Here is a 24,490-nt window from a genome sequence, read left to right on the forward strand (position 1 = left end):
TAGGCTAAAATCGTTTAAATTAATTTTTTCCCTCATCAATCTACACTCAATAACCCATAAAGGCAAAGTGAAAACAGGATTCGAATTTTTTGCAAATGTATTAAAATTAAGGAACGGAAATATAACAAGTACATAAGTATTCAAAGCGTTTGCTCAATACTTTGTTGAAGCACCTTTGATTATGATGCTACAAGCTTGGCACACCTATTTTTGGGCAGTTTCTCCCATTCTTTTTTGCAGGACCTCTCAAGCTCCATCAGGTTGGATGGGCAGCGTCGGTGCACAGCCATTTTCAGATCTCTCCAGAGATGTTGAATCGGGTTCAAGTCTGGGCTCTGGCTGGGCCACTCAAGGATATTCACAGAGTTGTCCCGATGCTTAGGGTCGTTGTCCTGTTGGAAGATAAACAGTCGCCCGAATCTGAGGTTCAGAGGGCTTTGGAGCAGGTTATTAAGGATGTCTCTGTACATTGCTGCCTTCATCTTTCCCTCGATCCTGACTAGTCTTCCAGTTCCTGGCGCTGAAAAACATCCCCACAGCATGATACTGCCTCCACCATGCTTCACTGTAGGGATTGTATTGGCCAGGTGATGATGCTGCCTCCACCATGCTTCACTGTAGGGATTGTATTGGCCAGGTGATGATGCTGCCTCCACCATGCTTCACTGTAGGGATGGTATTGGCCAGGTGATGATGCTGCCTCCACCATGCTTCACTGTAGGGATGGTATTGGCCAGGTGATGATGCTGCCTCCACCATGCTTCACTGTAGGGATTGTATTGGCCAGGTGATGATGCTGCCTCCACCATGCTTCACTGTGGGGATTGTATTGGCCAGGTGATGATGCTGCCTCCACCATGCTTCACTGTAGGGATTGTATTGGCCAGGTGATGAGCGGTGCCTGGTTTCCTCCAGACATGACGCTTGGCATTCAGGGCGAAGAGTTCAATCTTTGTTTCATCAGACCAGAGAATTTCGTTTCTCATGGTCTGAGAGTCCTTCAGGTGCCTTTTGGCAAACTTCAGGTGGGCGGTCATGTGCCTTTTACTGAGGAGTGGCTTCCGTCTGGCCACTCTACCATACAGGCCTGCTTGGTGGAGTGCTGCACAGATGGTGGTCCTTCTGGAAGGTTCTCTTCAGAGAGCAATGCTGGAGCTGTCAGAGTGACCATCGGGTTCTTGGTCACCTCCCTGACTAAGGCCTTCTCCCCCGATCGCTCAGTTTGGCCGGGCGGCCAACTCTAGGAAGAGTCCTGGTGGTTCCAAACTTCTTCCATTTACAGATGATGGAGGCCACTGTGCTCATTGGGACCTTCAATGCTGCAGACATTTTTCTGTACCCTTCCCCAGATCTGTGCCTCGATACAATCCTGTCTCGGCGGTCTACAGACAATTCCTTGGTTTGTGCTCTAACATGCACTGTCAACTGTGGGACCTTAAATAGACAGGCGTGTCTTTCCAAATCATGTCCAATCAACTGAATTTACCACAGGTGGACTCCAATCAAGTTGTAGAAACGTCTCAACGATGATCAGTGGAAACAGGATGCTCCTGAGCTCAATTTTGAGTGTCATGGCAAAGGCTGTGAATACTTATGTGCATGTGATTTTTATTTTTAATAGATTTGCAAAAGTTTTTTTCACGTTATCATTATGGGGTGTTGTGTGTAGAATGTTGAGGGGGAAAATGAATTTAATCCATTTTGGAATAAGGCTGTAACATAACAAAATGTGGAAAAAGTGAAGCGCTGTGAATACTTTTCGGATGCACTGTAAATGGGGTGGGAATTGCTCAAGAAAACGGGCAGATGCAGACAGATACTTAACAGTAAACTAAAATATTATTTATTTATTTACATGCCACGTACCTACCACAGTTAGCTCTCCTTTTTGCCCCTTTAAATACACATAAACAAACTCTATACAAACTTTACCAGTTCTTTCCAGTAAAAAACTAAAGCAAATTGCCATTATGGATCTCAGTATAGGCCTAGTGGCGGCTACATTTAAGATATACCATTCTGCATTATAATAGCTAAATTACATTATTTTAAATTAATTAAAACATTTAGTATTGTTAAATTTGAGCCTGTCAAGCATTTTAACCCATGGCAGGGGAGGTCTATGGAATCCAATTTAGCCTATACATTATGACATATATGGTTATGTGTTTATTGAAGAAGGGAATGTACATTTGTAATGAACTTGTTATTGATTCTGATCTCACTGTAGGCCTGTCATTGCAGTCCTCCCATTGTCAGATCCACTTTTTTTTTCAGCAGTTTCCAAAATTCTGTGATTACTAGCCTATTGAAATACTAGAATGCTTAGGCAACAAATTAGGCTATTTAGTCTAAGTCTAAGACGGGGACAGACATTACAAAACAATGAAATGAAATTGAAGAGCTACAGGATGTGCACCACTCGTCATCAGACAACCAACCAAGGGTCGGCGGGATTTCCCCTCGCGAAGACCAAAACCAAAGAGCAGGCAATGAGTTTTACCCAACATACTCTTTGCCTAAACCCGTCAGGCTGTTTTGGATCCTCAACTGGTTTCGTTTATCATTGCCAAATGTACACGTTTCTTCGTTTGTTGATATATATCTTTCTCAAGTTCCAACCATGCCTGTCACCAGTGACGTGCGGTGATGTCAGTAAGAGGGTAGGCACTGAGTTATGAAAGCCAGATTACCTAATTTATTGTTTAGGCTAATAGGCTACGTCAAAACAGTACGCACAAGCGCGGCACACATGCACGGTTGATATCAAGAAATTTCCAATCAGGATGACATATCTTACTCTCATGACATGACATATCGTAGTCTCTCTCTCGCGCACACGCACGCACACACACACACCAAAGCGAAATGTATGCTACTCCGATTTCACGGAGTCGGACACTGTCACTAGGCGAGCCAGACAAAAAACGTAGACATACTGTATAATACATTTCTGATGGCTTTTTCGCACAGTGTTTACGTTTTACCATGATATCATGTTGGACGTTGTGTACCAAAACATACATTTTTTAGATTCAAATTTAAAACAGGACTAGAGATTAGAGATTCATTATAGATAGGGATGCACCGATACCACTTTTTTACAAACCGATACGAGTACGAGTATTTTTATTTGTGTACTTGCCGATACCGAGTACCGATACCTATACTTCTTAGATTTGGTCTCCATGAAAGTGCAATTAATTTGGAGGCAGATTTTATTTTATCCTCTGCAGATTATGTCAAGCCTATAGTACAAAATTAACAGAAGGCTATCCCAAACCAAAAATAAACAGAGCTTTCTGGTTTTAACACACAAAAAAAGCCTTCAAACAGACAATATCATCACATTAGACAAAATGCAAATATAACCAGATAAAGGCAATTCAATTTGCTGCATAGTTAACAACAAAAAAAAGTGAACAGAACTATTACTAGATTAGCACCAGTGGTGTCAAAAGTAAACACATTCATTACTCAAGCAGAAGTATTGATACTGGAGTTTAAAAATACTCTGGTAAAAGTTGAAGTATCGACTTAACCTCTTTACTCAAGTAAAAGTAAAAAAGTACAGGCTCTAAAATGTACTTAAAGTATAAAAGTAAAAAGTAACCTTAATAAAAAAAATTTAAAAAAACATTTGAAGCTAAACTAGTTGGACTTAATATAATTGACACTACTGTAAGAAATAGAAGCTTAATTTAATAGCTGATGAGTGCTACATGGAGCCCAAGACATGGTAAAAAATGTCATACAAAAATATAATAATGCTTGTTAATAAGCATGTTTTTCTCAAACTGTATTGGAATTCAAGTAGACCTCCACCCCATTTGCACATTCGTCTCTCATCAAGGGCCTTTGCAACTAGGTTCATAGTCTTCGCATATTCTGCCAGAAATGCAAACTCGACAGGAGTAAACCTGTTAAAATAACAAAAAAACTCAAAATGTCATATTTTTTTCATGGAACACCTTCAATTCAATAACAAACCAATTATGTAATGCTAATCATCTGTGCTGAGGGTTAGTAAATATACTGCATATATAGTGTTTTATAGCTTTTCAATTCAAAGTGAAAGAATATAGATATAGTTCAGCTTTAAAAATTAAAAGGGGCAGGTACATACATGGGTATTTTTAGTCGCATTCAAACCAACAGGACAGCTCAAAACAAATGTGACACTAAGGACTACATGAATTATTTTGCCGTGATACATTTTTCAGTTATCTGAAATCACAAGCCTAACTAACACATTTCCTGTGGGAAACACTGATACATAAACTGAATATTAAATAGCCTTATATTAGCTTACTACTGTGCAGTGGCGTTTCTACATTAGGGGCACGTGGGGCATTGCCCCACCAGATCCCCATGGCGCTGTTTTGCAGAAAGCTCAATCTGTGCTTTATGGCAAAATATATCAGGCCAAGTGCAGACGGACTCTAGTTTGTCTGAACCCGGTGAACCCCGAGTCCGGATAGCCCTATCGTGCAGACGAACGCACTGTATCCGCACACTGTATCCGCACTCCCTCGAATCGGGGGTCCAAAGTGAGTAACCTCGAAATCCGATTGCTGTTGGTGTTCGTCTGCACGCTATCCGCATACCTAATCGGATTGCCCCACGTGATCGCATCATTAGACCAGCCAGAACAACGGACACAACCGGCATTATTTAATAACTGAATGGGTTGCCATGGCGCAGTGAGTTTGGCAGCCAGTTATAACAGCTCTCCAGTTTTAAAAAAAAAATTCTTCCTATTACCTTAATATATCACTGTTTAATCTATTTGCATCAGACCATTTTTCAAAAAAAAAAATTTAAAAGTGTCAGCAATAGCCTATATGAGCAAATCTGACGTGAAAAGATTTTTTATTATAGACGGAAGTTTCAAAACAGATGAATGCTACTGTCGGTAGGAAAAACGTATGGCCAGAGAATGTGTATTAAAACCGGATGTCGTCACTTTAACCCGGTCTCTGGTTGGATAAAACTTTTCAACAGAAATGGACAAGGACCTTTACTTTTTAGTTGAGAAGTTGTGTTGATCGCCTGACATGCAAACGATCGGTTTTCTTTAAATTATTATTATTTTTGTGAAGTTATATGGCTTATGTGAATAAAGCTATCTACACAACGTTTTATATGTCTACATTGACTCGTTTAGTTGTTCATGTGGTACACGTAGGTCTTAACTGAAGCTAACGCTTAGACCAACAATCCATTGGAACACATAGTAGCTAGCTAGCCTCGCTGCTAATAAGTCTAACGTTAGCATGCTGATATGAATAGACCCATTATAGTCAGGTGGCTTAATGCTCAATTGACTTGTTAACCGAACTTTTACGAAGTCATACAACTAAACACACAAGTGACTTGTTAACCGAACTTTTACGAAGCTATATGACCAAACACAAAGCTAGCACTGTTAATTCCGCTATAGCTAGCCAGGTCAATTAGCTCGCCTAAGATACTGCAATTTAAGCTAACCAATTACCTCATTTCCCCCAAAACCCATCGATTACATGTGTTTGTGATGTGTAACATATATCCTTAATCAGTCATTCAAGTTATTAATGTTTATTTACCGCTAGCGATTACACGACACAAGGGTAATTCAATCGCTATTAATGTTGAACTTGAACTTCAACAACGTCACACAACATTAAAAGTCAGGCATCGGCATGGTTCCTACAGAATAAATCAAAGGTCCTTGTCCATTTCTTTTGAAAAGTTTTATCCAACCAGAGACCGGATTAAAGTGACGACATCCGGTTTTAATACACATTCTCTGGCCATACGTTTTTCCTACCGACAGCTACGTTAGCTTTAGTCCTGTCAGACAACGATAGCGATAGCTACTAGCTAGCGTTAACGTTACTTCAGAGGTAGCCTACAGTACGTGAAGGACAAAGCCCTCAACAATAGCCTACATTTGTTGTTAGTAATAAAACCATGAAATTGGAAGCAATTGTAAACCATGAAACATCCAGGATCCACAGCACTTGCATTGTGGTCTCTCGTGCTCAAGCTCAGCATCTCCATAAAGTACAGGCATTTAAACAACTCAGACATGTCATGTTGCACATTGCTTTGTTGCACTGTTCTAAACTCTATAAAGCGCCAGATCACAACGGAAGTCATTTAATATTACCTTTCCTATAGAACAGGTCTATAGCTTGTTATTTTATTAAACAAAATAAATAGCCTTATGTTATTTATCTTATTTACACGACGGCATGTCATTTCTGTCTTTCTGTAATTTCTGCGATTACAATTCTCTGCTCTCTGTATCACGCATGGCGGAGTTCCGCCACGATGCGCACAAACACACACACAGACACGTGCGCGCACACACAGGTGAGCACGCTCCCACCAGCGGACAGAATTGGGCTTAAGAATCAGTGCACAGCTACGGACACTTAAGCTTTAAAAAACACATTTCCAGGCGTTCATGAATCCAGCGATCTTTTCCTAGGTAGGGTCGAGAAAGAGGCCTAATGAGAATGGCTACAACAGACGTGGAAACAGAACGTACGCCCATGTCCGCACCGAAAATTCAGAAATAGATCTGGCTTCCATTTTTTATCATTTTCCGCGAGTTGTGCGTGGCCCTTTTTACATAGAGTCTGGTAATAAATCTATGACATGTAATGAACATTATTTATTTTGCTGTTAATAATGAAGGAAGCAATACATCTGATTATTTCCCAAACCCTCAAGAGCTGTTGCCATGGAGATTTAACGTTACTGTCTGTTTGAAGATAAGGTAGCAGCTAGTGTTGAAGAATGGATGACTTTAAATTGGACGACTTTAAATTAATATATGAAATTGAACATTAACACCTATACGGATAAAATAAATAAACAAGGATAGCAAAACAGATTGATAAGCATAGAATGAGAACGGCAGAAACACAGGCCGGACGTTAGATGACGAGACAGATCATAGTTTTTTTTTCGTCATATGAAGGCTGAGACATTCATAACATTTTATTCAGTCTTACTGATGGTCCTTTTGTAATGCCAACATGTGCACTTCGTTGTGGATAAGTAAAGCCTATTCTGCTACATTTTTGTAGTCCTGGTAATCTTTTGTTTGGCATATTGGTGAGGTTATTAAGAGGACCATTTCTCAATCGTTTTGTTCTTGATGAATTAATGTTTGTTTATTAATCAGTTATTTTTCAACAAATAATTCAATTATAATTACAAAGAGGAAAATTCGCAACTTTATATCCCAACTTTCACTTGTTTTCGGCAATTTCATTGCAAAAAACACCTACAAATAAAAACTTTCATCGGAACTTTTTGGAAAAGCTCCTGGGAAATCAGGAATTTTAGGCCGCAAATATCTCAAAACATTTTCTTCCAGAAGGCCAAAAAGGTAAACTGCAGTGACAAAAGCTGCACACCGTGCCCCCCCCCCCTCCCAAAGCTGTAAACCTAGGGGAAACACTGTTATATCTTTTAATTAATATGCATATGTTATATTTTATTTAATATGCATAGTAGCGTGAATGTGTTTGTGAATGTGTGTGTGAGAATAAGCTTGACTCATTATAGTCCTGTTTTGGAGTAATTTGATTCATGTGTGTTTTTGTCTGTGTGCTTGCTCTGTGAAATGCTGCTCTCCGCTGTCCTTCTCTGCTCTGTGGGCTACGGCACAAGCTTAAGACCGTTGCCATGGAAACATTAATGAGCGTGAACCACACAGGCCAAAGATAACTTTGGGAGATGGGGCACTATCAGATGTGCCCCACGAAATCTGCCTAGCAACTCGACTCGAATATTGCGAAAACCGCGAGAACTGTACCCTGTGACCAAGAAAGAAAAAAACATAGTCAGATCATATCAGACAGACCAATGCCAGTAACGTTACTGCTAGTTAGCTATCGCTAGTTTTCGAGTATTTTGGAAGTTTTAATTCAATCTACAATGAGGAATGTAGACTATTTTTGTGAGGTGACATGACCTCATACCAAATTGCCCCACCAGAAATGTCAGGCTAAAATCGACACTGCTACTGTGTAGTACATTTTAGATCGTGGTAGTGAATTAGCCTACAGCTTATTTGTCAAACATCACAGAGAGCTAACTAGGTTAACCTGTAACTTAGGATCCTTCAGTAGGCAACTGCTAGCAAGCAAACCAAGGCATGTTGGCATGTTCCTCTGCTAGCGAAGCTGTCGCAAGCATCGTAAATCGACCATTATAATAATAATAATAATAATAATAATAATACAGAGCTTACCTCTACATGTTTTGAATGGCAAAAGTACGTGGTTCTTGGGTTCGAAAAGTTTGCAAGGCATTCTCCATGAGTCCTTTTTGCTCCCGACGATTTCGAACAATTCTTTGAGGTAGGGCCAGGGATGTGGAAGGTTTTGCTGTTCTCCATCGCCACTACTGTCTCGCCAGAGTTGCCATCTCTTTCTGACACTGCCATTGCCGCGCGTTGTATCATTTGTTCGCCTGTTGCGTCATGCGTAAAGAAGATGGATAGCCTAACCAATGAGTGTTATGAGTTTCTATGCTTCATCCAATTACGCTCGAAGTCAGTATATCTGGATGGCGCCATTGATCTGTATTGGATGGCGCACATTTGAAACTTTTGGAATAAAACCGAAACCAAGAGTAATGAGCCTTTTTTTAAAATGTAAGGAGTAGAAAGTACAGATACTTGTGTTAAAATGTAAGGAGTAGAAGTAAAAAGTTGCCAGAAAAATAAATACTTGAGTAAAGTAAAGATACCTACAATTTTTACTTAAGTACAGTAACGAAGTATTTGTACTTTGTTACTTGACACCTCTGATTAGCACAAGAGCACATTTCAGTTACAAAAGGATCAGAAGAATCTCCTGCTCAAGTACACAAACAATCACTTAACCTATGTGGCACAGTCTTTCTCTCTACCTCTCTCTCTCTGTGTGTGCGTGCGCGTTTTTTTCTTTTGCAAGACGTCAGTTAAAGGCCCCGTCACACCATGACGTTCTGGTCAACGTTCTCTGAACTTTCTAATCATTCAATTTCGAGCGTTCTAGGGCGATGTGGACACATCTGCCGTGTTACTAACGAAAGAATATCGTAGGACATGACTAGCGTGGGACTGACGCATGAGGAGTGTGTAACACCGACCAAGTGACGTGTCACTGGTCCGCGACAAACGTGTGCTGACGTGTCACTCCAGCGCGACAAACGATAAGTCAACCTTAGAAGAGCGTGTTAAGCGTGTAATTCACGTGTGAATAATGACAGAAAAGCATTTTGCTGGCGTGTGGGTTTTTATGGAGGATTATCGGGGCCATAACTAAATAAATACATAAATAAATAAATGAATGAATGGTTAAATACTTGGATAAATACATAATTAGATAACAAAATGAATAAAATGAGACACTACATATATAAATGTTACATGTACTCGTTCAGTACATCTACTTCATGCTGGCTCAAGCAAGCATATACCCTCCACTCCGCTTTTCGCTAGATTATGCAATGACCTTGCATGACATGATAGCATTGAATATGTGGATGTATAGTGCACAGAATAACGTTTGCAATGATGTAAGTTGCGTTTGTTGATCACGTATGGTTAATAACATATTAATTGTAGAAGGGACATGATAAAATCAAGATCTTCCCTTGGTGAAAAAACTTTCGCCGATATCTTCCTACGAGAGATGGGTTAGGTGTTCAAATTTCCCTGGATCAAAGAGGACGTTAGTAGGCATGTCCAAACTAAAAATCACGTCTCAGGATTGCTGTGCACATAAGTTATTTCGGGTGCATCAACTGTAGGTACTCAGTCTACCCTACCCAACGACTGACTATGATAGCCAAACGCGTGCAAAGTTAATAAAACGTTCCACGAAAGTTCTCCAGCGTTTAAATTAAACGTTGAAGAACGCTGATCTCCATGAGAACTTTTGTGCATGTTCAAAAAAAATTTTTTGGACCAGCGTTCTCCTCCGATCACCGACGATTACCGACGATTACAGCGTTCACCAGCTTTCACACAAAGCTCTTCTGGCGCAATACCAGCGACCATGGACGATTACCAACGTTTCCTCTAACATCATAGAACTTTGACCAGAACGTCATGGTGTGACGGGGCTGTGGTGTCCGATCACAATTACCGCGAGGTACCAGGAAATGTCGAAGTGGAGACAGCCGATTGTAGAGTATTTCAGTAAGGTTTATTGAAGATGCTAAACAACAATATGAGAATGAATTCGAAGACGCTCTGACCAAAATATCTCCCGCTTAGGCATTTAAACTTAACACTAACACTCCCCCTAATGCCTCCATTCGCTGACTGCTCAACCAATGAAACCTATGACCTCCCCGTTGACCCCACCAATCAGAAACCTATCATAGTACCTCGAAGACCCAGCCTTTATTTATCATAAGACAAAGCAGCCCCGTCTTCCCATTCAAATAATACTCCTAACCCCTTTGTCTTATACTGAATTAGATAAACCCATATTAAACCTACTCATTTACTACTAACATTCCTACAGGGCCTTAAGATTGGTTGCTTCGGTCTTGCGTCACTAGCATCAGTGAACTCTGTGTACTTAGCACTATGGTGTGTCTTCAGATGTTTAATCAAATTACTTTCCTTTCCGCCCCTCGACACCGTAGCAGTGCAGATCTCACACTGTGCCTTACTCCTGTCGTCGTCATTTATCTTAAAATGAGCCCAAATCGCCGTTAAGGCAGCACAACGGAATTGCTAATCGCTAACGAGATGCTAGCAGCTAAATTGAGCGAAACCTGTATACTGAAATACTTCGACACTATGACAAACTTTCCTAACACAGTCAAACATCAAGCAAATGCAACACAAGACGGCAAATAAGCTACTTACTAGTCTGGCAGAGAGTGGTAGGACAATAAATCACAATTTGTGTCAGCATAGCCCGGCCAGTTTGATGCAGTGAAATACTGATGAGTGGTATCGGCAATTCAAAAACGAGTACGAGTATTTTAACGAAGTATCTGCACCGATACCGATACTGGTATCGGTGCATCCCTAATTATAGACTATTGGCGGAATTGAGCACCAGTTTGTTGGATGCCATTAATACCAAAGAAAATGACAAGAGCTGACCTGCACTCCAACTTCTGCATTCAGCCAAAATGCGCTCATACAATTTCTTGGAATTGTTTATAAAACCTCTCTGGTTTAGTATAGGTGCACAAGAGGTAGCTCAGACTTTTTGATCTGAGGAATGAAATCATATCATGCGGTTTGGTTATGGCATAAATGCAATTTTGTAAAATAACTAAGTTGGTGACTGTCAAGTTCAACCCATTCTCAAAATCTTAACGTAAAGCGAGACTGAAAAATTATATAGTCAAGCAGATCCAGTCACGCTAGAAATGACAAATCACCGTGATTTTCAGGTTTTAAGAAGACAAAAACCCCGTGAACTTTGTACGGTTCAAAATTGTGCACATCTACACCCACTAGATGGCAGTGTCTGCAAATATGTAGAAGATTCCGTTCCATCACTGCCTGTAGATAACCTTTCATAGCAATTGGCGTGTCATTTGGCAGGGAAACCACTAACTTTGAAAAGATGAAGACCTCCATTTAGCTACATGCTAATGATTTCCGGCAGATATAAGGGCGGGCCTCCATTGAGAATTTCGAGTCATAGTCGGTAGACATGCCAACGGGTGACGTTTCGCCGTATTCTACTAATGTAGGCCAAAGGCTGAATTTGTAGACTAATAAGAAAGATAGGAAAAGTAATAGTAAAGAATTAACTCGTTGTGCAGTTATAGATAGCTTGACATGAGGCTGTCACACAGGAAAGCCTGTCCACCAGCCAAGATACGCGTAGCCTACCCACAATGCCAAAGTCTGCGTAGTGATCTGAACTCATTGCTCCTTTTTGGCGGATGTAGTTAAGATGACAACGCAGATAAATCACAGCGCGGCCCAGCGTATGAAGCGATAAATGATTCATGAGCGGCCCATTCCAGCCAAGGATTTCCTTCTCCTTTATGATTGATAAGCGTTTCGTGAACTCCGCTGAAAGTTTTGATGTCTTTGAGGTTGCGCTTACGGTAAATCCTAGCATTTATTGTTTATTTAAACGGAGCCCTTCATTATTCAGCCTGCTGCAGTGGTCTCTTGTGAAAGCTAGAGTTGTGTCATCCCACTTCTTTTACAATGATTTGTGGCAATCTCTGATTGTGTGATATTTAATTATGGGCTGTGTGTATATGTGAGTGTGTGTGTGATCTTTCAAATATGTTAAGTCTGGAAAAAATATGTGTCCATTTTGTGGACAGCAAGAGCATGTAATCTGTTCTGACCATCTTAAATTCCTGTCACATAATAAAATAGGCCTCAACTACCATGCAGAGTCGTTTTCACGGTCATCCACGATTGTGTAAGCTATTAGACTGAAATGTTCATAGCATGTGTAAAGGACCCTTGGTTAAACTTTCTGGGTATGTAATCTCTAATTGGTTTCTGTTATTTATTTATTAATTAATTTAACAGTCATATGGTTTTGAAACTTCTCACTTAAATCCTTGACTCTGAAATGTTATTCTTGCCTCAGATTGTGTTTCTATGAAGGAAATGGGTCCATCAAGACCACAGATTTGTGGAGTTCACATTAAAGTTTACTACATAATTATGAGTGATATATCTTTCAGTGTACAGGAATTCAGTTTATAACTTAAGGGATTTGACCACACATGTACACTTTTTAAGTTGAAACCCCTTGGTCTTCCCGGAGACCCCCATTTTGCCACAACTACAAATCAGTAGAGGGATAATTAAAACGAAGCCAAAGACCATGTAACATCTTAAAGCAATGTTTCAGGTGCTGTAGTATAGGTGCTTTGCCATCCTTTGCCAGTCTATTAGCCCATTGATCTTAGATGGCCCAAATGCTCTGTGCCTAAAAGAGATGGATGTATAGGGGATATGTGTGCTGTAGTTCTATAGGGTGCAGTGTTACGTAACCATGGCTTCACCTTTAGATTGAGTTCACTTCATGCGGCTTCTACGGTATGTCTTTCATGGCTCCAGTGTTCCAGCACATGTTGGTGTTTTTCTCCTCAGTGGCTTTTTAATGGTAAACAACAAAAATACTTAGGGAATGAATGGGTGTCAGTAAGTAATTACATAATAAATTACCAGATTCCCCAACAACCTGTATCTGACAACCTGTATCTAAAAGAAATGCAGTGAAGAGCACTTTGCCCCCTCAGTTGTCTTTATTTGTTCAGGGAAAAAATTAAATATGCGGGAAATACAAAAATATATTTGTCACCATCAAACTACTCTTTGATTGTGCTATGACGTATGAGGCTCAAATAACACCAAGTCTATACGAATATCAAGATTTGTACATGCATGGAGTTACACAGCATCGTATTCTTTTTTTGCTCAATACATCGTTACATTTCTCCAGCTCTATGAGGAACTTAATCAGGGCAATACAATGATGGGGATTCTCAAAGGAAAATATGTAATCAAACTCTCCTTGTCTTATGGTAAAGATGTTCTCCCTGCCAATTCCCTCCTGCATAAGTAGAGATGTGGTCCCTGCAAATATCTGATGATACAGTGGTCAAATATATACACAAGGTAGGCAAGTAATTTCATGCCTACAAACACATGATTGATGCTAAATAATAATTTTGTTGGATTTCTGTTTTCTGCAGATAAAACAACCACCACAAGAGTGAAGTCTTTGCCACAACACCTACACCACAATTTAAGCCACTGTCAGAGACTTATGCCAGACTTAAGAGTCCATCTCCTTTCAGTGTGCATACACACAAAATAACTGACAGCAGGGATGCCCATTTCTGGAATAATCAAAACAGTTAATAAAGTCTGAAACTGTTAACCAGTAGAATCTGGAGAATATTTCCCTGCAGATGATATTCATGTTATAGCTACCTAAATGTAAAGCTAAGTGTGAAAAGGCTTGGGAAAAGCACAAGTGTTAGATATCACTGTTTATGATTATACAGAAAGTTTCATATTTTGTACAATTGAAAGGTGCATTTAATCTTGTTTTCAGTCAAGCTGAAGGCAGACATATGGCCAAATTATGTCTGCATATCTGCATAGTTATACAAGACCAGCGGCCACTAAATACTCACATTTCTAAGTTTCAACTGTCCCTAATGTTGATAAATGTATGTATTGCTGTAAAGGGGATTTGGCGAATTACAATTTTGACGTAATTACAAAGCTTGTACTGCTAGTCTCGTGTCCAGTTTTCTAATGGAACAAAATACAGACATCAACTTTCATCAAGGTGACATGTAACTAAATGCGCATAGTTTTAAGCAAGATTTTAAGATTATGAGTGGAAATCAAATAAGAAGTCGTAGCCTATGACCTCAGCTTCAGTCCTTCATCTGCTACACACAGATTTAAGCGCACACATTTGTAATCGTCAGCCAAACGTGGTACGTTTAGCACTTCGAACTAAAGTGCCTGAGAGTGATTCAGTTTATTGAAGACCATTTGTAGATAACGACAAAATAACCTGGCGTTATCATCGTCCGGTGGTCTCAGTGGAAAAGACCTGTCAGATGCTTTCCCCCCTGAGACGTTCCAAGGTAATAACACCTATGGACCAATCGGAATTGAACACATCTTTGTTTTGATCCGTTCAAGTTTCTCCTACCGTTTTTGCGAATAAAAGTTTCTCCAGCCTATGAAACCAGAATGTCAACTTGTATTTATTCGTGTGGAAGATGAAAGAGCATGAAAATTAGCCAGACGTCTGATAACTAATCTCTTTGGTTGATGACTCTTGGGTTACTCTCTGCTTAGATTCATGGACCACTTCTCATCGCCGGTAACCTCCGCATGCAGACATGCGCAAGGGATGGGGTGGGAGGTAATAGGGATAGGGTGGAGGTGGTGGTGGTGGTGGTGTGGGGGGGGGGAGGCGGTTGAAGGGGCGGGTTTTGGTATATAATACTTCTCGCTGAGAAGTTTTGCCTGTCGCCTGATTACCGGGACAGCTTCATACAACATCTCCACGTAGTCTCAGCAGCTGGGATAGTCAATTCACCTGCAATTTTTTTTTTACCAAATACAACTGACCACCCTGAATACCGACATGGAGGCGCAGCACAAACAAGGCTACCACTCAGTATGCCACACCTGCCTAAGGACGGGGACTCGCAAGAACAAGGTAAGAGGTTATCTTAATTTCTCAACCGAAATCAGCTGGAAATCAACGTCGACCAAGAAAGTGAAATGACGTAGACCTTCTGCCTGTTATACGAACATATACTCACAGATGTCAAAACAGCTGAAGCTTGAATCTACTCCTGATTCTACTTGCACCCTAGAGGGAAAATGCAGAGGGAAGAATTGGTTTTCAAAGAACAAGCGTGGCTTAACTTACTTTCTCGGCTGACAGTTGAGATGCACGTCTTCGAGGTTTCTCAAGAGGCAGCTCGTACTGGTCTGTCTTGTTGGAGCGTCCCCACTCTGAACTCGGGACAATCCGGCCAGCGGGCTGATCGCCAGGGGGCATCAGCACTGTGGGGTTACTTGTGATCAGAGGCGGGGAACCAGCAGAAAGCTCATAGTGCTGAGTAGGGTGATTTAAGATAGATGAGTATTGAGCAGCCAGTCTTGCAACTTGTTGAGCATTGTGTAAGACAGCGGCACATCGCAGATAAAAGTCGCCCCGCTACAAGCAATCTTTTCCTTGAGGTGCAATAAAGAGGAGCAGATGAACATGGAGATTGGATTGTGGAATTCGTTCAGACGACCTAAGCTGCAAAGAGAGAGGAGTTACATAAAAGTAAATGCTGAAGTGAGCATACCTGTCTGACTGAGTACGCTATATAAACAGCATAAAATTGCTGTCAAGGATCCATTATGGGGCAATGTTGAACTTTTCGTTTGCTTTCGTGTATCGCTGTTATTCTCCTCCTTTTCGTTAAACTGCCACCGCTGTGCACATTCAAGTTTTACAATGCTACAGTTAACGAGAGAAGAACTGTCTCAGATGGCTTTTATGTCATATATTGTAAAGTGCGTCTTTTTTTCTCCCCAGATCAGAGTGATGTCCTCGTCTAGCCGGATGCTGGTGTGCGCCCTGGCTCTCGCACTGTACATGGTGGAAGTTGCCTCGGCAGAAACGCTCTGCGGAGGAGAGCTGGTGGATGCGCTGCAGTTTGTGTGCGAAGACAGAGGCTTCTACTTCAGTAGGTGGACACATTCTTACTACTGACTGATGTAGCGACATGTGACCAATCTTAAGTTTTTTTAAGCAGTCATGATAAAGCTTACAATGTACCTGTACGTGCGTGTTAAGATAAGTGAGACGACCTGCTTGGTGGCTGGTGTTGAGGTGCGCAACTTGAGAATGTTTAGCTGAGTTCGCGAAGACGCCGGGCCTGAGTGAGTGCTGACTGCGCGCATTCTACTGCCTATATCTCCTCGTTGCATATGAAAGGGCCGCGCGCACTCCGCAAAATGAGCGACAATGGCCTGTTTGTTTACTTGCACATTCCGCCAGGGAAAGTAATAGCACCCAAGTGGCATTCCATTCAGCTCCCCAGAAATGTTCCCAGGCTACGCTCAATTGAAAGGTTGTTTGTCTAGTCAGAGGAGTGATTGGAGTCGCCATTATTATTATCATTACTACCAATACTATTCATTAACTGTGTTGTCACAGTTGAATAACAATAGTCACAAACTATAATGGGTAGGTGGTGCTAATTGCAGTGCTTCATTGACATGCATGGCTGTTAACGTTAGATGTTTCTCAAGGTGAAACCTTGCACCTTCATGGTTTCCCCTCATTCAAATTCGTTTTAGTGAGCAAAAAGGCTAATTCCTTGTGACGTGGTTTCCAATATTTGATACCTTCCACCCATTACTGACAAACAGACAAGCCTTTGTATTCTGTTGTTCAAGCTGCACTATCTAAAGAGACAATTACTGAATTGGGCTTGCCTTGCTCCTCCACCCCCCTCTCTTTCTCTCAGACTCAAATTTAAAGTTCATCTTCAGAAGGAGCTTGTTTTGTCACAGCCGCATTCATGCATCATTCTCTTTTTCCTACACGTGTGACTCTGCTACTGTGCAATTTTCCCCTGTTCTTCTGTGCTTCAGTGCCTACACTATAGGATATTGCCCCCTCCCACTCTCCCCTCCCCTCTCTATCCCTATCAGTGCCTGTCCCCTCTCCCCTTGCTCGTATGTCTCTCTGCCTTGCTCTGTACCTTTATCTCTGCTGAGCTGGCAAGGGGACAAGGTCAAAGGATATCCTCCATTTTGAATATTCACCCATTCAGGGTGAGGGAGTGGGAGAGAGAGTGAGGTTCTGCCCCTCCACTGCCCTCTCTTAATCCATCATGTAATTTTGTTGTACTTAAGATATCTTCTTGAAGTGTGTGCGCGTGTGATAACATTTCCCATTTATAGTTCAAATAAACTAGCAGAACAACAACAGTCAGAGCAAACCGACATAGACTGCCACTATCAGTTTTTACATTTGATTTGTGCTTGGACAAAATAAACCACATCAGTCAATTAGTACCACAGTGGCATTTGCCTTCATGCCATATCATAATTCCACTGAGGGACACATCAGATGTTCTTCATCAAATAATGATGCTGTAACGATGTTGGTGCATAACTGTTGTCTGCCTCTCTGCTCTACAGGTAGACCGACCGGCAGGAATAGCAATCGACGCTCTCCGACTCGAGGGATCGTAGAGGAGTGTTGCTTCAGGAGCTGTGACCTTAATCTTCTGGAGCAATACTGTGCCAAGCCTGCTAAGTCAGAAAGGGACGTTTCGGCCATGTCTCTTCAGGTCATACCGGTGTTGCCAGTACTAAAACAGGTAGGCGGCCATGAGAACCTCCGTCTCTGCACACCTATCTCACCTGCAATCGAGACCTTCTGTGCGTCATTTGTGCTGAATCCAGGTGTATTTAGCATGTGGGATCTAACAGAAATCCATCTAAGTGTGTTTATCATGCAAAATCTGCAGAGCTAAGCAAGTATTGTCCCCTGCAAAATTGCTGACATCCATGGAAAATGGTGTGACTCAAGAGCACACAGACAGGCAGTCAACGTCAGGTTTCCACAAGGGGGTCAACTTCAGGTTTCCACGGGGCAAGTCACTCTCTGCTCCTGTCTGAAGGAAGGCCTTTCTGAACTAGTGGCCGCTGTTCACTTTAGAGGTTTAGTCTCCACTAAAACACAAAAACAAACAGCAGCTAGCAACAGAACAGAACAACAAACAATAGGCTGCTTTTTCTGGCACACATTTGTCATTGTACACTGATCGTTCAGAAGCCTGTATATAGTGGAGATCCTCAGCAAAGCTGTCACGGCCTGGAAAACACTTTTTAAATGATGTCATTAGTGTACGCAAAGCCCCAAAAGAAGCATTACTCTCATTCCATTAAGAAGGTCTCAAGCTCTTGGCATGGAAATTTGTTTGAGCGCGTACAACTTTGTCGGCCAGCTGTTCCTAAGCCCCGAAACGGCTGTGAAGAGAACGAAAGAAATAAACACGGCAATTGATCTGGGGCTAGGCTGAGGAGTGGGCTGTCTACTAAGGGACAGGATGAAAGCAGGCATTCACCACAAGTGCTCTTGCCGCATAAATCCTAGTACTCTCTTTCTCCCTGGGTGGACCTTTCAAGTCTGAGTCCACAGTCTGAGAGACTTGCTGGCCAGGAAAAGAGGTCTTCAGCCGGAATGTGTTTACGATGTTGATAGTGGTGTGTGTATGTGTGTGTGTTAGGAGAGGGCTTCAGGAAGGGGGTTCAGTCAGTGAACAATGACTGGTCTCGCCTACGTACTGTCAGAGGGCTTGGGAACCTGACTGCCACCACTACCCCAAATTGTTTGAAGTCGGGGTCAGAGAGCAGTTTGTTTTAGTACAACCGTACCAAAAGGCCTGTGCACTAACGTAACCCCCAAGGAATTTTGGATCTACTACCACTTAAAAACAAACCAAAACAAAAGATTGGGGGAGGACATCCTCATGCATGTCTGCCATATTAGTGGATAAGGTGAGCTTTTAAGAAATATGATATATAAGGCTACACAGGGGGACAGCATCTCACTGCCAACCAATTTGTCCCAGCGCCAAACAGGAGACGCTGAAGTGCTATTAACTACAAGTGATTACGATTCATAAAGGATCATTCTCCCCTTCACAAGTGAACAGCATTCTATGGTTGAGATGTGCATACAACTTGTATTAATCCAACTTCCCTTTTTGTCTTGTTTCCTCTCTCCTCCGGGTTTGGACCATTCGCAGGAAGTCCCAAGAAAACATGTGACCGTCAAGTATTCCAAATATGACTTGTGGCAGCGCAAGGCAGCCCAGCGTCTCCGGAGGGGCGTCCCAGCCATCCTACGGGCCCGGAAGTTCCGGCGACAGGCGGAGAGGATCAAGGCCCAGGAGCAGGCCCTGTTCCATCGACCCCTCATCACGCTTCCCAGCAAACTGCCTCCGGTCCTCATGCACACGGAAAAGTACGTCAACCACAAATGAGTTTGGGATTGTTTGCACAGGAGAAGAGTTGGAAAAGAAGAGGAAGAAAAAAAAGACTAGGGGATTAAAGCTTTGTCTCTGACGTCATCTCTGTGGCAGTTTTCTCCTCTCCATCGCCCCCCCCCCCCAGCCCCAGACTACCCAACCCTCCCCATACGTACATGCTCACATTCTTCACCCATCTCTGTTCGTACTCTGTCATTCAAAACACAAAAGGACACAACAAAAACTGAGAGAATAAAGAGTTAGCAGTGGAAAAAAGGCTGAATGCACTTCAGGTGGATCCTAAAAGAATAGAAGAACAACACGGAAAGGAAGATGGAAAAGCCGCCTGGCTTGCAAGTGTCAAGAGGAGAATTTTTTTTTCTTTTGATGTTTTTTGTGATTTCTGAGGACACCAGAATGTGCTTAGCATGAAAGAATCCATTCCACACAATTTCTCCCAAGACATAAGTATCTCTTTTAGTCCTTTTTTGATTAGTTTGCACCTAAACTGTAAAGGAACATCCACACTGTAAGGAATTATTTTGTAAAATTAGATTCCTGTTCCAGCACCTTGTAATCACAAACAAAAAGCAGAAAAGAGTCTGCAAATTGCACATCGCCACGGATTACGTCAAAGTTCTTGTTAAGTAAATAAAAAAGGCACTATTTTTTTATGGACTATGAACGTGTAGCTCAAAAAAATGTCATGGTGCTAGCTTGGGGATGGACGCAAAGAAGAGGAGATTGAAAAGCACGTTTTTTTTCTTTGAATAGTTATTAAAAACTTTCCGTTTTAAGGAAAGTGTGACTTTTAAAATAAAAGTGGAAAGAGAATGAAGAGGGTCTATTGGCTGAACCGGCGAGAGAGGGGAAGTTACTGTTGCGGTGGCAGTGGTGGTGCGTTGTCGCGTTCTGCTGCTGTGGTACACACGCCAGGCCATGCCTCTGGTCCCGGCTACTCCCATGAGGCCTGCAGTTGCAGTGCACTGTGGGATAGTGAGGGGAGGACATCACGCCTGCGAATGGACTGCTCTTCCTGTTAGTGCTGGCTGCGCCACGGTATCTTACCTTGCACTTCAGGAAGTGAAACCTTAAAAGACATGGAAGAAGTGGGATGTTTGATTTTTTTGTTTTTGTTTTTATTCAAGTTTTTTTTGTCCTCATCATGGAAATGTTTCAAGGAAAAAAAAAGAAAAAAAAGTTTCTGGTACCGTGACATTCCTGTTTTGGTTTTGTTCCTGATTTTTGTGGTAATGTTATTTTACAGTTCTGAAGAAAGGCACAAATTTCAATTCAAAGGGAAAAAACGCAATAATGTCAACTAACAATATATTTTAATGTATATCAGTAGTATTCACATGCTTTTGCCTGAAAACAAATACTTGAATATATATAAATATATAATTAGTTTCCAGGGACGTCATGTTATATTCTTTTAGTCTGAGCTGTATCATGCGTAATGAGCCGCAAAGCTTTTTGTTTGTTTGTTTAAATACAAATAAGGGCACTGTATAAAGGCATTATTTATTTTGTTATAAAAATATATATGAAAATTGGTCCAAATAATATACGTAGCACTGATGCTCAACTGACGGATTTATTTTATATGCTCTCTTTTTTTCCCGATTTACTTGTAATGCTTTTTGTAGATGCTTTGTACCAAAAATATTTCCTTTTTTCCTTTTGGTTTGCCACAGAGCGATTTTAAATGAATATTTCAACAGCAGCAGTAGCCTGGATTGCTTAGGCATGTTATGTCACAAAAATAGGCACATATTCTGAATACTCTTTTCTGCATGGCTCCGTGATCTGCCAAATGGGGTTTCTGCTAAAAGGAAAGGAAAAAACCTCCATGCCTGACTTCCATCCAGTGCGGTTTGCAACTATCCAGACAAACCTCTTCCAAGTATGCATTGATTGTACTCAAACCCACTACAGTTTAAGCCACTTCAGTATCAATCATGGTATCGCTTTGGACAAAAGCGTCTGCTAAATGACTTAATGTATAAGTGATACTATCTTTATATCTGGTTTTTTTTTCTTCTTTATTTGTGATTTTTTTATTTTTATTTGCAGACTTTGTTTGTGTAGAGCTGTGTGTGTTTCCTCTGTGCAGTATGTGGCTGGGTATGAAGTGTGGGCAGGTGGCAGCGCTCAGGGCAAAGGGACCTTATGTTAGAAAGAGCATCTCTGTCCTACCTTACCGATGCCTCACGCCAATATCCAGCCAGCCACTCTAGTCAGGCTTCCTTTCATCTGTACCCCTAGGTCACATAGAGGTGATTGAGGCATTCATTGTGGGAGAGAGAGAGTGTCAGCATTCTCCATCCACTCTTTCCTCAGAGTCTCTCTTAATCTCTCTTTCTTATCAACAATATGCCCCAAATCTTATAAACTGCCTTTACCCGGGATGGGTTTGCCTCCTTTCTCGCATCAGTGTGTATTTGATGAAGGGCTACCATACTGATCCTCATCTTAAGCAGTTGATATACTCAGGAAACGATATGGTCTGCCAGAGAGATTAAAGAGAGACACTCGTGGGCCGCCACCCTCCACCTGTGTAGCAGCACGACATGCCCCCGTCCAAAAACGATGCCTCATAGCTCTCCTAGCCTGTTTGCGTGGTTTGTTGATTGGCTCGCTCGTTCCGTTTGACCTAACGAGACTGACAACTCGTTTGGGACGAGCAGAGTTATGCCTGTGTTAAGCCTGTGTCCTGTCTTGTACTGTTTAAACTACCTGTTCTTTTATTGTCTTCATCATCGTGCTGGGTTGTGCCTCCAGCTGCTCAAAGTCATTGGTGGGCCTCTCTGCATCACTAGGCCATGTTATAGCTGTGATAGCTGCGTCTGTTCGATCGTCCCATTTCAGTTGTATAACAAAGCAGTGCAATTATTATTATTATTATTATTATTGTTATTATAATGATGATTTATTATTAGGATATCCCATATTTCCAGTGACATTACAACATATTTCTTTGTATGTTCTACTGCTAGGACTGCATTCATTTTTGTTGTGTTTGAACAGGCTACTACTCGTCGAAGAAAACCTCTTTTTTTTTTCTCGCTGATATGAAGGGATCTCTTTTTGCCTTCCAGTGGCAAGATTTTAGTGTCGGTAGCCTTCTCATCCTGTGCCAATTTCATTACTTTAACCTCTGCACGCTAGAACGTCCGAATGCACAATTCATGTACTTTCATTTTTAATATCAATAAAAAAACATTTTATCAAAAGTCTTTTTAGTCATTTTGAGATTTCTTTTTATGTGAGCGTGCATGTGCACGTGTGTGTCTGTCTGTGTGTGTGTGTGTGTGTGTGTGTGTGTGTGTGTGTGAGTGAGTGAGTGAGTGAGTGAGGGCACACTTTCTTTTTTATCTCAAACCTGATATGCAGTTTAAATCATTTAGTAGATTTTGAGTCCTACAAAGAATCCGCTCACTGGAGCTTTTAGCATCTTTGGTGCTGTGAAAGTGTACCAACGAGAGAAGTTGCACTTAAAGTGTGACCGACCAATCTCGCTCCCAGGATCGACCAGGGAGCTGCTGCACGACAGCCCTGCCCCTCTGCACGCTAGTGCTACATCCAGAGAAGCCCTCTGTGGCAAGGGCCCTCGTCACCCCAACGCTCAGGAAAAAAAAGCATCTGAGATTCTGCCTTGTCCTCGCTGCTTGTCAGTCTGCTTTGTCTGTGTGTGCAGTGTGTGAGCAGTGTGTGTGAGCAGTGTGAACTTTGTGCAGTGAGCTGTGTGTGTGTATGTGTATGTGTGTGTGTGTGTGTGTGTGTGTGTGTGTGTGTGTGTGTGTGTGTGTGTGTGTGTGTGCAGTGCTGTATCAGAAATGAGCGCATATACTATTTAGGACTCACCAGAGAAACACGCATACAGCACATTCCTTTTTGTCAGCAATGTCTGTAGAGGTATCTATGGACACAATTTGATGTGCAAAAATAGCACCCCTACTGAAAGAGCAGGAAATGCTGAGTCATGTCAATTATCCAGAGATCTGGTTAGACCTGACTAATTCCTTTGCTGTTTGCATATGTGCTGTTGGAATCAGTGATGAACCAGTTCAAGGAGAAAGGTGCTAATGTGTTTAAGGATTCACCGACATGTTCAGCGTGGCAGTCTACTCCTTTAACCAAGCCATATTCAGGGCACTGTCAGCATTCTAAAGCATGACGTTTGACAGAGGGGTCTCATGATCTGCTTAGGTGTCTGGTAAATTTCCGAAATCAAAGAATTATGGTGTGTAAACAGGAAGATAGGCATTTGCCATGTCAACTTTGTGTGTGTGTGTGTGTGTGTGTGTGTGTGTGTGTGTGTGTGTGTGTGTGTGTGTGTGTGTGTGTGTGTGTGTGTGCGCGTGTGTTTGTGTGTGTTTGTGTACGAAAGTAAGGAAGCAGAATCCTCACCTAGATCATGGAAAGAAAAAGACAGAATATTTTAAATGTTTAAAGACGCTTTCATGAGGAGCAATGTAACGTATGAAATCTTATTCCCATACAAGCCATCTCAGTGAGATACAGTAAATATTTCAGGTGTAGGATCATCTCAGGTCAGTGAAGTCATCACTTGAGCAAGAATGTTTCATACCACAAACAATATCATGACCTTTCACTGTGTTAATTCCTAACCCTCAGATAGAATAAGACATAAGACTCTTTTTATTTCATAAACATGTTTTTCAGCTAAAAACAATATTTGACACAGACTAATTCAAGTTAGAATACATATCAGATACATGTCAGACACAGGGAGCCAAATGGTTTGTTGTTGCCCTGCTGTACGTGTTTGGAGGATATCAGACGCCAGTCCTCTCCAACTCAGGGGGAGTTAAGTCCACTGAAGGAGTAGGACCATGTCCTCATCTTTCCTCCTGACATGCCAATACATCCACTCACCCCTGGTTTCAAACATTTTTACTCTTACCAAAAATACAGAAAGTGCTCCTCTATTGTTCACAAG

General features: G+C 41.6%; 1 protein-coding gene across 3 annotated transcripts; it reads left to right on the top strand.

Annotated features, from left to right (window-relative positions):
* The first annotated feature begins 15,003 nt into the window (after positions 1–15,003).
* igf2b (insulin-like growth factor 2b) lies at positions 15,004–22,760 on the top strand. 3 transcript variants are annotated; one of them, XM_012832374.3, is made up of 4 exons: positions 15,004–15,194; positions 16,071–16,221; positions 17,687–17,868; positions 19,303–22,760. In XM_012832374.3, exons 1-4 carry the CDS (start codon positions 15,120–15,122, stop codon positions 19,537–19,539), a joined length of 645 nt encoding a protein of 214 aa, XP_012687828.1. In that variant the 5' UTR covers positions 15,004–15,119; the 3' UTR covers positions 19,540–22,760. The 3 variants fall into 3 exon arrangements, with proteins under 3 accessions (XP_012687828.1, XP_031420221.1, XP_031420223.1); XM_031564361.2 differs by lacking the exon at positions 15,004–15,194 and adding an exon at positions 15,249–15,827; XM_031564363.2 differs by lacking the exon at positions 15,004–15,194 and adding an exon at positions 15,249–15,815.
* The last annotated feature ends 1,730 nt before the right edge of the window (positions 22,761–24,490 follow it).

Source organism: Clupea harengus, chromosome 3, assembly GCF_900700415.2.
Source record: "Clupea harengus chromosome 3, Ch_v2.0.2, whole genome shotgun sequence".
NCBI classification, from domain to species: domain Eukaryota; kingdom Metazoa; phylum Chordata; class Actinopteri; order Clupeiformes; family Clupeidae; genus Clupea; species Clupea harengus.